Source organism: Schistocerca nitens, chromosome 5, assembly GCF_023898315.1.
Source record: "Schistocerca nitens isolate TAMUIC-IGC-003100 chromosome 5, iqSchNite1.1, whole genome shotgun sequence".
Classification (NCBI taxonomy): Eukaryota; Metazoa; Arthropoda; class Insecta; order Orthoptera; family Acrididae; genus Schistocerca; species Schistocerca nitens.
Window position 1 is genome coordinate 513,489,978 of NC_064618.1, and position 13,531 is coordinate 513,503,508.

General features: G+C 45.8%; 1 protein-coding gene across 1 annotated transcript in view; it reads left to right on the plus strand.

Annotated features, from left to right (window-relative positions):
- LOC126260560 (facilitated trehalose transporter Tret1-like) overlaps positions 1 to 13,531 on the plus strand; it is a 70,412-nt gene that overhangs the window by 15,170 nt on the left and 41,711 nt on the right. The window contains exon 2 of the mRNA XM_049957894.1: positions 12,179 to 12,495. Within this exon, the coding sequence (XP_049813851.1) occupies positions 12,179 to 12,495 (317 nt within the window). The remainder of the gene's footprint in view (positions 1 to 12,178; positions 12,496 to 13,531) is intronic.

The window sequence follows — 13,531 nt, forward strand, 5'->3', positions numbered from 1 at the left end:
TGGCCCGGTCACTATCAATGGAGCACCATGTATATACATATTGTGTGTTACCCATCTCTCCCTATAGCTTAGCCCTATTTTACTCATTATATGGAACAACTTAACCATTTTACACTGTCGAACGCTTTCTCCAGGTCGACAAATCCTATGAACGTTTCTAGATGTTTCTTTAGTCTTGCTTCCATTATCAGCCTCAACGTCAGAATTCCCTCTCTGGCGCCTTTACCTTTGCTAAAGCCAAACTGATCGTAATCTAACACATCCTACATTTTCTTTTCCATTCCTCTGTATGTTAATCTCGTCAGCAACTTGGATGTATGAGCTGTTAAGCTGATTGTGCGATAATCTCGCTATCAGAATCCCGGGATCCCCTATCTCTTCTAAATCGACTCCTGTTTCTTCGTCTATCACATCAGACTAATCTTCTCCATCATGTATTCTTTCCTCTTATCCGATCTCTCCTCTACATTTAAAAATGGAAATTCCCGTTGCACTCTTAATGTTACCACTCTTGCCTTTTAAATTCACCGAAGGCTGTTTTCACATTCCCATTGCTGAGTCAGTCCTTCTTTTTAGATTTCTTCAAATTTTTCATGTAGCGATTTCGCCTTAGCTTCCCTGCACTTCCGATTTATTTCATTCTTAAGCGTCTTGTATTTCTGTATTCCTGAATGTTTACGAACAATTTTATACTCCCTTCTTTCATCGATCAACTGAAGTATTTCTTCTGTTACTCATGGTTTCTTCGCAGTTACCTTCTTTGAACCTATATTTTGCTTTCCATCTTCTGTGACTCCCCTTTTTAGAGATGTCCATTCGTCTTCAACTGAATTACCTACTGAGCTATTCCTTATTGCTGTATTTATAGCCTTAGAAAATTTCAAGCGTATCTCGTTATTCCATAGTATTTCCGTATTAATTCTTCATTATTAGTCTCTTAAACTTCGGCCTACTCTTCATCACAACAGAATTGTGAACCGAATCTATATCTGCTCCTGGGTACTCCTTAACATCCAATATCTGATTTCGAAATCTCTGTCTGACCATGATGCAATCTAACTGAAATCCTCCCGTATCACACGACCTTTTCCAAGTACACCTCTTCCTCCTCCAGTGATTCTTGAACAGTGTATTCGCTATTACTAGCTGAAATTTATTGCAGAACTCAATTAGTCTTTCTCCTCTTTCATTCCATTTCCCACGTTCATATTCTCCTGTAAACTGTTCTTTTACTTCTTCCCCTACAACCGCATTCCAGTCCTCCATGACTATTAGATTTTCAACTCCATTTACGTACTGTATTAGCCTTTCAACATACTCGTGTAGTTTCTCTATCTCTTCAGCTTGCGACGTCGGCATGTACACCTGAACTATAGTCGTCGGTTTTGGTTTGCTGCCGATTTTGATGAGAACAACACTATTATTGAACTGTTCACAGTAACACACTCTCTGCCCTACCTTCCTATTCATAACGAATCCGACTCCCATTATAACATTTCCTGCTACTGTTGATATGATTCTATATTCGCCTGACTGTACCCTATACTCATCTCACCAGAAATCCTTGTCTTCTTTCTATTTCACTTCACTGAACCTTACTATATCTAAACTGAGCCTTTGCATTTCCATTTTCAGATTCTCTAGCTTCGCTACCACGTTCAAGCTTCTGAAGTTCCACGCCCCGACTCGTAGAACGTTATATTTTCGTCGTTTATTGAATCTTTTTCTCATGGTCACCTGAACTTGCCAGTCCCCCTCCTGGAGATCCGAATGGGGGACTATTCCGGAATCTTTTGCCAATGGAGTGATCATTATGACACTTTTTTAGTTACAGGCCACATGGTCTGTGGAAACTCGTTATGTGTCTTTAATGCAGTGGTTTCCATTGCCTTCTACATCCTTATGCCGTTGATCATTGCTGATTCTTCCGCCTTTAGGGGCAGTTTCCCACACCACGGACAAGAGAGTACCCTGAACCTCTGTTCACTCCTTCGCCCTATTTGACAAGGCCGTTGGCAGAATGAGAGTGACATCTTATCTGGAAGTCTTCTGCCGCCAGTTCTGACTATTAATGAAAAGTTAAACGGTGGTGGATTTCGATCTCGGGACCGAGGACGTTTTGATTACTAAACAAGCCTTACTAGCAATTTAGCAATTGTGATAATAATTGAAAGTGTTCAGCCTTCTTCCTAACTTAATCTTGCGTCAAAATAAACTAAAAGTTTTTCATTAAACAAATTAAACAACTGAACACCTCGGTGCAAGCAGGGGATAACTCCATTTTTTTCTGTAAACCAATTTGTTTAATGCTGTATGAAGGAAAAAGAGTGCACTTCTTGCTTTTGCGCCTCCAAAGTAACCTTTAGACCCTTACCAAACCTGTATAAATAACAGCTTGAAATACAATGGATTTTTTAAAATTAGTTTTCTGTGTTTGCTGAAGAATGTGAGTTATCCCGTTTTTGCACCAAGGTCTTCAATTGCCTGTTCTTCTGGGGCGGAAACGAAAAGATAATCAATAACTTTTGTCATTTCAAATACTCTTATAAAAATAACAGTAATTTGGAGTTAACTATTAATACTTCTCATCTGAACCCAATTTAACAAGGACGCTATTTTAGAAATTTACAAAGGGTGAAACAATACAGTAATTGACTCTTCTCGGATCGTGCGCTCTTGGAATTTTAACAGCAAACCAAATATTGATGTGGAAAGCCTCTGTTGCACAGTGTGCCACTGGAGTTGGCTGTCCATCTCCATGACGCTTTCGCCCTTACTAAATGAACCTGTAACGAAACACGCTGCTCTTTTTTGGATCTCCGTTATTTCCACTGTCTCTCCCATCTGTTATATTCAAGTAGTGGTCGAACGAGGGTTTTGTGAACTACCTCCTTAGTCGGTGGAATACATTTCCTGAATCTCAGTCTAGCATTTGCCCTTGGCTCCGTACGCATAGTCATAGATATTTCATAGTTGTGACTGCTTCCAGCGACTGTTCTGCAATCGTACGATGCTGGGTCTTTCTAGCGATTTATGCACTCTACAATACATTAATTTATTTTGAGGGTCAACAGCCAATTCCTGCACCAGGCGTTGACCCTCGGCAAGTCGTTCTGCATTTCGGTACAGTTTTCTAGCGTTTTGACTGAAACAGCATCATTCACGAATAGCCTCACGGAACTCTATTCTATACGTTAGGTCATGTACTTACACTCCTGGAAATGGAAAAAAGAACACATTGACACCGGTGTGTCAGACCCACCATACTTGCTCCGGACACTGCGAGAGGGCTGTACAAGCAATGATCACACGCACGGCACAGCGGACACACCAGGAACCGCGGTGTTGGCCGTCGAATGGCGCTAGCTGCGCAGCATTTGTGCACCGCCGCCGTCAGTGTCAGCCAGTTTGCCGTGGCATACGGAGCTCCATCGCAGTCTTTAACACTGGTAGCATGCCGCGACAGCGTGGACGTGAACCGTATGTGCAGTTGACGGACTTTGAGCGAGGGCGTATAGTGGGCATGCGGGAGGCCGGGTGGACGTACCGCCGAATTGCTCAACACGTGGGGCGTGAGGTCTCCACAGTACATCGATGTTGTCGCCAGTGGTCGGCGGAAGGTGCACGTGCCCGTCGACCTGGGACCGGACCGCAGCGACGCACGGATGCACGCCAAGACCGTAGGATCCTACGCAGTGCCGTAGGGGACCGCACCGCCACTTCCCAGCAAATTAGGGACACTGTTGCTCCTGGGGTATCGGCGAGGACCATTCGCAACCGTCTCCATGAAGCTGGGCTACGGTCCCGCACACCGTTAGGCCGTCTTCCGCTCACGCCCCAACATCGTGCAGCCCGCCTCCAGTGGTGTCGCGACAGGCGTGAATGGAGGGACGAATGGAGACGTGTCGTCTTCAGCGATGAGAGTCGCTTCTGCCTTGGTGCCAATGATGGTCGTATGCGTGTTTGGCGCCGTGCAGGTGAGCGCCACAATCAGGACTGCATACGACCGGGGCACACAGGGCCAACACCCGGCATCATGGTGTGGGGAGCGATCTCCTACACTGGCCGTACACCACTGGTGATCGTCGAGGGGACACTGAATAGTGCACGGTACATCCAAACCGTCATCGAACCCATCGTTCTACCATTCCTAGACCGGCAAGGGAACTTGCTGTTCCAACAGGACAATGCACGTCCGCATGTATCCCGTGCCACCCAACGTGCTCTAGAAGGTGTAAGTCAACTACCCTGGCCAGCACGATCTCCGGATCTGTCCCCCATTGAGCACGTTTGGGACTGGATGAAGCGTCGTCTCACGCGGTCTGCACGTCCAGCACGAACGCTGGTCCAACTGAGGCGCCAGGTGGAAATGGCATGGCAAGCCGTTCCACAGGACTACATCCAGCATCTCTACGATCGTCTCCATGGGAGAATAGCAGCCTGCATTGCTGCGAAAGGTGGATATACACTGTACTAGTGCCGACATTGTGCATGCTCTGTTGCCTGTGTCTATGTGCCTGTGGTTCTGTCAGTGTGATCATGTGATGTATCTGACCCCAGGAATGTGTCAATAAAGTTTCTCCTTCCTGGGACAATGAATTCACGGTGTTTTTATTTCAATTTCCAGGAGTGTATTTTATGAAGATTGATGGTCCTATAACTCTCCCTTGGGGTACGTACGCGTGAAGATTTATCTCCGTTGAGAATAACATGCTGTATTGTGTTCGTAAGAAAGTCTTGAATCCAGTCACATGGCTGGTCTGATATTCCGTACGCTCATATTCTGTTCATTAGGGGGCGGTGCGAAACTGCATGGAACGCCTTCCGCAAGTCAAGGTACACGGCATGAGCCTGGGCGCTGCATCTGTGATTTCTGTGTCTGCTGGGTGAACAGAGCGAGCTGGGTTAGCAAGGTCGTTGTTTTCGGTACCCATGTTGATTTCGTCACAGAATTTCGGTCTCCAGAAATGTCATAGCATGCGAGCATATCATATTTTCCGAAATTCTACAATAGACCAACGGCGGAGATGCAGTCATATAGTTTCGTGCCTGTTGGTCGACCCTTCTTGTAAACGGAAATTACCTAGGCTTTTATCCAGTCACTAGAAACACTTCGAACTTCCAGTGGTGTGTGGTACACTGTTGGTATAAGAGGGGCATTAGATATGTAGAACAGTACTGGTATACCATCAAGTGGCGTGACCTTTCCTCTATTGAGCGATGCATTTACACGGTCGTGTGATAATCTGAAGGAGGAAGCGCAGTACGAGTTTCTTCAGTGAAACAGTTCTGGATAAAATGTTCGCTGCCAGGGAGGAAAGAGAGATGGTGGTGTACGAAGTTCTTGAGCATCAGAATTTGAGGGATATAGTGGATTAACATCCAAACTTCTCCGCAATGTCTCTTGAAGTGAGAAAAAGTGACAGTGATGGTAGTCAAATGGTTCAAATGGCTCTGAGCACTATGCGACTTAACTTCTGAGGTCATCAGTCCCCTAGAACTTAGAACTACTTAAACCTAACTAACCTAAGGACATCACACACATCCATGCCCGAGGCCGGATTCGAACCTGCGACCGTAGCAGCCGCGTGGTTCCGGACTGTAGCGCCTAGAACCGCACGGCCACAGAGGCCGGCCACTACCGAACGGTACGTGAAGGTTTTGGAACACAATTTCGTCCCCATTATTCAAAGTGACCCTGATTTCGACAAGATGTGGTTCACGCAAGACGGAGATCGACTCCATCGAAGCAGGAGAGTGTTTGATGTCCTGGAGGAGCGCTTTGTGGACTGCATTCTGGCTATGGGGTACCAAGAGGCCACTGGCATGGGCCTTGATTGGCCGCCATATTCTCCGGACCTGAGCAGATGCGACTCCTTTTTGTGGGGCAGCATTAAAGGCAAGGTGTACAGCAATAACTTAAAAACCATTGCTAAACTGAAAACAGCCATCGAGAGCATCGATATTCCGACATTTCAGCGGGTCATACAGAATTTCGCTATCGTCTGTGCCACATCATTTCCAATGATGGCAGGCATATCGAATGTGTCATAACCTAAATCTGAATATCTGTAGTAACGTTTACATGTTGAATAAAGTGTGTACACACAGCAGTTTGTAACTAATTTACGGTTTTTTCGTATAGTTCAATAATTGTCACCCTGTAACTCTCATACACCGCGTGGGAAGTAGGGATGGTGCTTATCGCTGAAACAAGCGGTTTTTGGTTATGTCGGTATCTTCCAGCACCAGTTTAACAGGACTATTAAAAGCGGTCAAAGTAACCGATTTCTGAAATAACCGATTTTCAGATTTCTGTTCCGATTATTTCCTGTATTATATATGGGAATCGGACAAAGATTGAAAAATGTTGAGTCTCTCAGTTTTAAGATACGTAGAACCAAAATATTAAACAAACAAATAAAAGAAAACTTACGCTGTCCACTGTTCACTGCTTTTCTTGCAAAGTGATAAGTGGTTGACTAAAACAAAAAATCATCAGTATTTTCCTATTGATTCTATTTTTTTGAAACACTGCTCAAAAATCGTGTTGTAATCGGGGATCATACCACTGTTTGCACATTACAAATAGTTAATACTAAAGGTTGAAAAAGCTTTTTTCGAGTTAATTTGTCCGTTTTCGAGGGCTACAAGCAGATATAGGCATGTTAAGTAGGTACAGGCATCAGATCAAATGCTTTCTATTTTTATTTCAAACTAAAAATGAACTGGTAAGTCTTAAATTTCCCCCTATATTATGTCACAACGTTACTGTGGCTCATCTCGTTTTAATCTTTTAACGCAAACGGAGCACTGTACTTCATTGGTACCACACTTCGTAAAAACTTCCAGACTATGGATGGTGTCATTCTGTAATACAGACGACAATGGGAAACTACCATACAGGCCAGATGGGACCTGCACACTGCATGTACACACGTACCATCTAATAAGCCACGCCACATGGTAATACACTCCTGGAAATGGAAAAAAGAACACATTGACACCGGTGTGTCAGACCCACCATACTTGCTCCGGACACTGCGAGAGGGCTGTACAAGCAATGATCACACGCACGGCACAGCGGACACACCAGGAACCGCGGTGTTGGCCGTCGAATGGCGCTAGCTGCGCAGCATTTGTGCACCGCCGCCGTCAGTGTCAGCCAGTTTGCCGTGGCATACGGAGCTCCATCGCAGTCTTTAACACTGGTAGCATGCCGCGACAGCGTGGACGTGAACCGTATGTGCAGTTGACGGACTTTGAGCGAGGGCGTATAGTGGGCATGCGGGAGGCCGGGTGGACGTACCGCCGAATTGCTCAACACGAGGGGCGTGAGGTCTCCACAGTACATCGATGTTGTCGCCAGTGGTCGGCGGAAGGTGCACGTGCCCGTCGACCTGGGACCGGACCGCAGCGACGCACGGATGCACGCCAAGACCGTAGGATCCTACGCAGTGCCGTAGGGGACCGCACCGCCACTTCCCAGCAAATTAGGGACACTGTTGCTCCTGGGGTATCGGCGAGGACCATTCGCAACCGTCTCCATGAAGCTGGGCTACGGTCCCGCACACCGTTAGGCCGTCTTCCGCTCACGCCCCAACATCATGCAGCCCGCCTCCAGTGGTGTCGCGACAGGCGTGAATGGAGGGACGAATGGAGACGTGTCGTCTTCAGCGATGAGAGTCGCTTTTGCCTTGGTGCCAATGATGGTCGTATGCGTGTTTGGCGCCGTGCAGGTGAGCGCCACAATCAGGACTGCATACGACCGAGGCACACAGGGCCAACACCCGGCATCATGGTGTGGGGAGCGATCTCCTACACTGGCCGTATACCACTGGTGATCGTCGAGGGGACACTGAATAATGCACGGTACATCCAAACCGTCATCGAACCCATCGTTCTACCATTCCTAGACCGGCAAGGGAACTTGCTGTTCCAACAGGACAATGCACGTCCGCATGTATCCCGTGCCACCCAACGTGCTCTAGAAGGTGTAAGTCAACTACCCTGGCCAGCAAGATCTCCGGATCTGTCCCCCATTGAGCATGTTTGGGACTGGATGAAGCGTCGTCTCACGCGGTCTGCACGTCCAGCACGAACGCTGGTCCAACTGAGGCGCCAGGTGGAAATGGCATGGCAAGCCGTTCCACAGGACTACATCCAGCATCTCTACGATCGTCTCCATGGGAGAATAGCAGCCTGCATTGCTGCGAAAGGTGGATATACACTGTACTAGTGCCGACATTGTGCATGCTCTGTTGCCTGTGTCTATGTGCCTGTGGTTCTGTCAGTGTGATCATGTGATGTATCTGACCCCAGGAATGTGTCAATAAAGTTTCCCCTTCCTGGGACAATGAATTCACGGTGTTCTTATTTCAATTTCCAGGAGTGTAGATGCTACTGTCTCGGGTAGGCTGTACCAGTTTTATGCCACGTGTTTGCTGCTCGTTTCTGTTGGCATTATTATTAAAATAGTTAATAATTGGCAACCAATGCTGTACAGTCGCAAAAAAGTGATGGGATTTTCAATTGACTCTTTTATTAGAACATGCTATGCGTTTCGGGATACACCCATCTTCAGATATCTGTTACAAAAAAAGTACAAAATATAAGTGAACAGCATACTCAACACATCTCAACGTTACAGAAAATGAGATCTGGTCATTTGAGTTACATCCCACAAACTTCCACTCCTTCCTAACCAACCAGGCGTGCAGACTTGACAACTCAAAGAAAGTGTCGAATAACATATAACCGCGACACAAGCAGTCTTGAAGCAGAGCTTATACTGACGCTAAACAAGTCAACTAGCAGCGAAACGCCCTCGGTGGGGGGCGCTGCACGGTCATGTGCTCCATGCGTTCACATGTAATTTGATAATAATATACACAGCATGTAACATCTAACAGGGTGTAATTACGACTTGCAATCGGAATATTACTTACGAACACGTTAACACTAAAGAATTTTTTAAATTTATTTTAGAAACAAAACTTTTTTCATTGTCATACTATGCCTATAGCCAGTAGTGGCACTAAGCACAACTCAAACCATATGTCAATATAAAACAAATAATATGGGGGGGGGGGGGGGAGTTCCTTCATGAATAAATCTTTCAACCTCTCAAATCTCTAAAAGAATACCACCAAATTAAATATAACCAACATTATTCGTCATAAACTAAAACCCTGTGATCGGCTGGCGTACACGAACGTCTTAGGCGCTATCTGTTAAAGCCAACGCCTATCGAATTACAGCCAAGTGTTACTCATGGGCCATGATTGCCCAAATAGAAGCCTTCAAACAACAACTTACACCCCTCTCCCACATGGAAAAAGTTTAATGGTAAGAGGAAGAGCATTTTCATAAAATCCCAAAAAACACGTGTCTTATACGTCATACATTCCTTATATAAACTAGTGGCACGACAATTGCCCGAGTCTTACCTATGCTATCCGGACACCGGAGAGCTCTAGATTTTTTAAAAAACAAAAAAAAAAAAACATTAAATGTGTTAAAACTGTAAAAACTAAAATCAATAACATAAACCATAGTGTCACCAAGGACCATCCAAAGGGTACGGTTGTGAACAAATCCGTATATGCCAACCTATCTGCCCATCTAACTTTCCCCATATGACGTCAAACTAGCCAACCACTCAGCAAAAAAACCTAGCCTATCATAACGGTACGTGCACAGACACCACCAGCTCCTATAAAATACACTATCTTACTTCTCATGACGGGATAATAGACACCAAGTTCAAACCAGTATCCGTTCAAACAAGCCAAAAAACCAGTTGTTCCCTCCGGAAGCCTGTTCATTATGGACTGGGTGGGCAGCGTGCTGTATACGCGCGGATATCTCTAGACCTTAAAGGTTATCTAAAATCTTCCCTTTTGGTTCTAAACGCAGAATCCTTAGGCTATCTTCTATCGGGGTCACCTTATGGCCAGTCTCCCTCATATGGCACCCCAGCCCACTATTATTACTGTAGTTATGCTGTCTAAACCTTGTGGCCAAATCCCTACTTGTCTGGTCAATGTATGTCCCAGTACACTTAATTTCGTATACACCGGATTGCTTAAACTTATCTGTTTTCCCTTATTCCTTATGTCGTAGTATTCCCCCCAAGTTCTTCCTTGGATGGAAGCCTACGCGAACGCCAGCCTTCCTGAAGGCTGTAGTTATTTTTTGGCAACATGGTCCAACATATTCCATTGACACAAACTTCCCGAAATGTGTAACATGCTCTAATAAAAGAGTCAATTCAACATCTCATGACTTTATTGCGATTGTACAGCGTTGGTTGCCAATTATTAACATAAAAATGATAGCACACCTGAGACGGTATTTTATGTTCTGTATATCACTTATTAAAATAGCACTCATCGTTTTTCCCATTTTCTATAACAAGGCAATATTTCAAGGCAAAGCAATTTTTACGAATAAGAATTAGTCGTATGAAAACTAAAAATATTAGCATTGCTGTATGCTTAATTGATTTATGGGTTTTTAATACAGTTATTAGAAAAAATAAAAACACTTGGTATTAGCGAGAGCAAATAAATCCCCAAAAATACTGGTTATTCAGGATTAACATATCGGTAACGGTTTTAACCTGTCAGTTTTTTCAATCCCTAGTGGGAAGTAACCACTTCTAATATATTGATTACTCCTTGCTACTGTAGTGTTGTCTTGAAGCTGTGAGAAAGGAGGACATGCGTTCCAAGGCGCGGAAGCAGAGACGATTCTGAAGGCAGACGAAACTAGGAGAGATATTGTTACATGAAGTAAACCGTAAGGGGAGAGCCTTGCGAAAATGCAGACGCCCCCAGACGCTGTCCCAGGGCGTTAGTTACTCTTCAAGGAATTAACATGTAACTTCAAAAAATGGCTCTGAGCACTATGGTCATCAGTCCCGTAGAACTTAGAACTACTTAAACCTAACTAACCTAAGGACATCACACCACACCCAGTCATCACGAGGCAGAGAAAATCCCTGACCCCGCCGGGAATCGAACCCGGGAACCCGGGCGCGGGAAGCGAGAACATGTAACTTCCTATGTCGTCTAGGCGCTGTAGTAGGTTGTCACCGTAGAACTTTGTAACCAACAGGCACGTACTAGTGTATAAAGCCAGCTTGATGGAGCCCTGAGAACAGCAACGTCAGTAGACTCACGAGGGTTAGAAAGAGAGCGAAAACGCCAAAAACTGTTGACCTAGCAGTCCCTACTCCGGCGAGCCCGAGGGGTGGGGCTAAATGACGTAAAACAATAATGTTGCAAGCCTTATTTGGCAGAGCAGCTACGTTTAGCTTTCAGCTGAGCAATATTGATTCCAAATACGGACTTACTTAGTGCAACTGCATTAACATCCCCGCTTTACGAGCAGTAGAGGGGACCTAACTAAACCATGATTGGCAGGCACCTGCAAGAGACCTACGGGATTGGCTGGGTGGCTTTAAGTGGGAAAAACAGTGCCCCCACGCGACTCTTTAAAACCTCTAGATTCCGCATTTTGGCAGAGTTCTCAGTCAGAACATCTGGGTGCCGAATCCGCGTCCGTCGACTCCAGCCTCTGTCCAGCTCCGCGTAAGTCTGCTGTCTCTCTCTCTTGGAGTGCCTCAGTGAACAGTGTTTTGTTTTGCAACTAAGTTGTTGCCTTAAGATGCTGCTAGTGTTTGCTGCTCTGGTTAGCATCTACTCCTGGGACTTCTGTACTGGCTTCTGTTGTGTTATTCATGCTTTTTCTAACTCTAGAGCTAGCCTACAGTATGTTAGTTAGCCATGTCTGGAATAAACAACTATTTCAAAAGCCTGTTTGTCCAAGAGTCTCCACAAAGAGTTCCCTACCGAGTCTCACCACCTGCATTTCTAGTAAATGCCTATACCAATGTTGGCTCAGATAGAAGAAAACAATCAAATGCCTTCACTGTGAATTGTCCTTCCCCCTTCTGCTCTGTGCCGCTCGGGTGCGCAGACTGACCAGCAACCCTCTTTTCCCTCTCCCACTTATGTCAGGACACGACACACTGTGCACGGAGAACGGAAACCGTTTCAGATTAGATAGCTGAACAGCCTCTTGGGGTCTTCGAGACTACGGTGCTACACAAATCTTTCTTTTCCCCTCGTCCAGGCCTGCTTCTAATTCCAGCATTCTGGTGCTTTCGCAGGCTCCCTGGCGTATATGTCGCTTGGCATGTTCACGGCGTGGAACGCGCCGGTGATGCCGCGCCTGCAGCAGAACGCGTCGCACATCGTGCTGACGGCGGACGAGGCGTCGTGGGTGAGCTCGGTGGGGCCGCTGGTGGGCATCGCGACCAACCTGCTGAGCGGCACCCTGGTGGGGCTGGTGGGCCCTCGCCGGCTGCTGCTGGCCGCCGCGGCGCCCTACTTCGCTGCTCCGCTGTGGCAGAGGTTCGCCACCAGCTTTGGCGAGCTGCTGGCCACCACCTCCATCGTGGGCCTCGGAAACGGAATCGTCATACCTGTGAGTTAACCCAAGAACTCTGGCCAATTATCGCTTATCAGCAGATTTCAATAGAGGTTTTATAAATGATGGAACATATGTTTCTGTTGGCCCGCCATGGTAGCCGAGACCGCTAACGCGCTGCTTCCTCGACTCGGGTAGGCGCGCCGGCCGCGGATCGAATCCGCCCGGCGGATTAACGACGAGCGCCGATATGCTGGCCAACCTGGATGTGGTTTTTTGGCGGTTTTCCACATCCCGCTAGGTGAATACCGGGGTGGTTCACATTTTCTGCCTCAGTTAAACGGCTCGCAGACATCTTAACACATTCGCACTATTCCATCGATTACACTCGACGCAGACTCTTCGGGTACACTAATTCCGTCTCAGGGGGTACGGGGTGGCGGCAGCAAGGGCATCTGGCCACCCTTTATCCATTAACATGCCAAATCCGATTAACGATGACTGACCCTGCGTAACTGCGGGACAAGGCTCAAGTGATAAATAGAATGTTTCTGTTGACGATTTCCCTGTCGCAGCCTTCTTCGTCAGGGGGTTGTAAGCTCCATTCTGGTAAACTGATACCACAATTTAATTAATTTCTGACAACAGAACTATTTAATTAGAGATCACATCCTTGGTCGTGTTTGTTTTTTAACAATCATTACCATGTGTCCCCACCAATACGACCATGGCTATAGTCATTATTATTACTTCAAGGGTTAGCCAAAAAATAGAAACACCACGAGAAATGCATTCTTGAACATAAATACAGGTGCTAGCCACGCCTGCAGAGTCCACTGTTGTATTTATTCATTTATTTATTGCTTACTTATCCTGACCAGAATGGGGTCTTAAGGCACTCTCTTACATCTGACCAGGAAAAACGCATACAAAAAGCTGTTAGATAGTAATTACAATAATAATAATTTGCATTAACAATACAAATAATAATTGGCAATAATCGTAATAGTAACATTAATGATGAAGGTAAAATAATGGAAGAATTAAGAATGATATCGATTAGTTATTACATAAAAATCAGTAATAACATTTT